This window comes from Lepidothrix coronata, unplaced genomic scaffold (genome assembly GCF_001604755.1).
Source record: "Lepidothrix coronata isolate B3197 unplaced genomic scaffold, Lepidothrix_coronata-1.0 Scaffold2964, whole genome shotgun sequence".
NCBI classification, from domain to species: Eukaryota; Metazoa; Chordata; class Aves; order Passeriformes; family Pipridae; genus Lepidothrix; species Lepidothrix coronata.
In genome coordinates, this window is record NW_016693144.1 from 1 (window position 1) to 1925 (window position 1925).

The following is a 1925-nucleotide window of genomic DNA, read 5'->3' on the forward strand; positions in this document are numbered from 1 at the left end:
GTTCTGCACAAACCATCCTGGGGGGAAATGGGGGGTACAGGTCATTGGGGGACCCCAAAATCCACCCCACACACATGGGGGGTGTGCACATTCTGCACAAACCATCCTGGGGGGACACAGAGCGTTGGGGGGACCCCAAAATCCACCCACACACCCCTAAAATCCCCCACTCGCAACTGGGGGGTGTGCAGGTTCTGCACGAAGCCGTCCTGGGGGGAAACGGGGGGTACAGGTCATTGGGGGACCCCAAAATCCCACACACACACATGGGGGGTGTGCATGTTCTGCACAAACCATCCTGGGGGGACACAGAGCATTGGGGGACCCCAAAATTCACCCCCACACCCCCCAAAACCCACCCACACCCAGGGGGTACAGACATCCTGGCCAGACCCATCCCGGGGGGACACAGAGCGTTGGGGGACCCCAAAATCCACCCACACACCCCCAGGACCCCCCACACTCAGGGGGTACAGACATTTTGACCAGACCCATCCTGGGGGGACACAGGGGGTACAGAGGGTCAGGGGACCCCCAAAATCCCACACCTGCACCCAGAGGGTGTGGACATTCTGGACAGACCCATCCTGGGGGGACACAGAGCATTGGGGGACCCCAAAATCCACCCACACCCCCCAAAATCCCCCACCAGCAACCAGGGGGTGTGCACGTTCTGCACAAACCATCCTGGGGGGACATGGGGGGCACAGAGGGTCAGGGGACCCCCAAAATCCCCCACCTGCACCCAGGGGGTGTGGACATTCTGGACAGACCCATCCTGGGGGGACACAGATCACTGGGGGACCCCCAAAATCCACCCACACACCCCCAAAATCCCCCACCTGCAACCAGGGGGGTGTGCAGGTTCTGCACAAACCATCCTGGGGGGCACAGGGGGGTACAGGTCATTGGGGGACCCCAAAATCACACACACACACATGGGGGGTGTGCATGTTCTGCACAAACCATCCTGGGGGGACACAGAGCGTTGGGGGACCCCAAAATCCACCCACACACCCCAAAACCCACCCACACCCAGGGGGTACAGACATCCTGGCCAGACCCATCCTGGGGGGACACGGGGGGCACAGAGAAGGGGGGACCCCAAAACCCACCCCAAACCCCCTCCCCAGAGTGGGGGGGACCCCAAAATCCACCCCCACACCCCCCAGGACCCCCCCACACCCAGGGGGTACAAACAACCTGGCCAGACCCATCCTCGGGGGACATGGGGGGTACAGAGGGTCAGGGGACCCCAAAATCCACCCCCACACCCCCTCCCCAGAATGGGGGGGACCCTAAAATCCACTCACACACCCCCCAAGACACCCCCACACCCAGGGGGTTCAGACATCCTGGACAGATCCATCCTGGGGGGACACGGGGGGCACAGAGGGTCAGGGGACCCCAAAATTTACCCCCACATCCCCCAGAGTGGGGGGGGACCCCAAAATCCACCCCCACACCCCCCCAGGAACCCCCCACACCCAGGGGGTTCAGACATCCTGGCCAGACCCATCCTGGGGGGACACAGAGCATTGGGGGACCCCAAAATTCACCCACACACCCCCCAGAGTGGGGGGGACCCCAAAATCCACTCACACACCCCCCAGAGTGGGGGGAACCCCAAAATCCACCCCACACCCCCTCCCCAGGATGGGGGGGGACCCCCAAAACCCACCCTGAGCTCGGGCTCCTCGAAGTAGTGCAGGGAGAGGGTCTTCAGGTCGTGGGTGCCGGGGTCGTACTCCACCACCGAGAGCTGAATGGGATTAATTACGCTAATGAGGGCCCCCCTAATTACTGACAGCACCCCCAGAGGCATTAACACCCCCCCGGGGGGGTTTTGGGGGGGCTCCCACCCCCCTCCCGGGCCCCCCCGGAGCAGCACATCCCCACAAGGGTCCCAAAAGGAGCCCCCCCAA

The 1925-nt window shown here is 63.4% G+C and overlaps 1 protein-coding gene across 1 annotated transcript; it reads right to left on the reverse strand.

Annotated features, from left to right (window-relative positions):
* Positions 1–41: 41 nt before the first annotated feature.
* Positions 42–1838, reverse strand: CPSF1 (cleavage and polyadenylation specific factor 1). The gene is made up of 2 exons (XM_017803717.1): positions 1682–1838; positions 42–209 (listed from the first exon to the last, which is right to left on the reverse strand). Exons 1-2 carry the CDS (start codon positions 1823–1825, stop codon positions 42–44), a joined length of 312 nt encoding a protein of 103 aa, XP_017659206.1. The 5' UTR covers positions 1826–1838.
* Between the last annotated feature and the right edge of the window lie 87 nt (positions 1839–1925).

Excerpts from the sequence above, each read along its gene's own strand:
- CPSF1 (XM_017803717.1), bottom strand. The coding sequence starts at position 1,825 with ATGCCTCTGGGGGTGCTGTCAGTAATTAGGGGGGCCCTCATTAGCGTA. Across the intron at positions 210-1,681 it reads TCGAGGAGCCCGAGCTCAGG|GACGGCTTCGTGCAGAACCT; the intron begins GTGGGTTTTGGG and ends GTTTCCCCCCAG.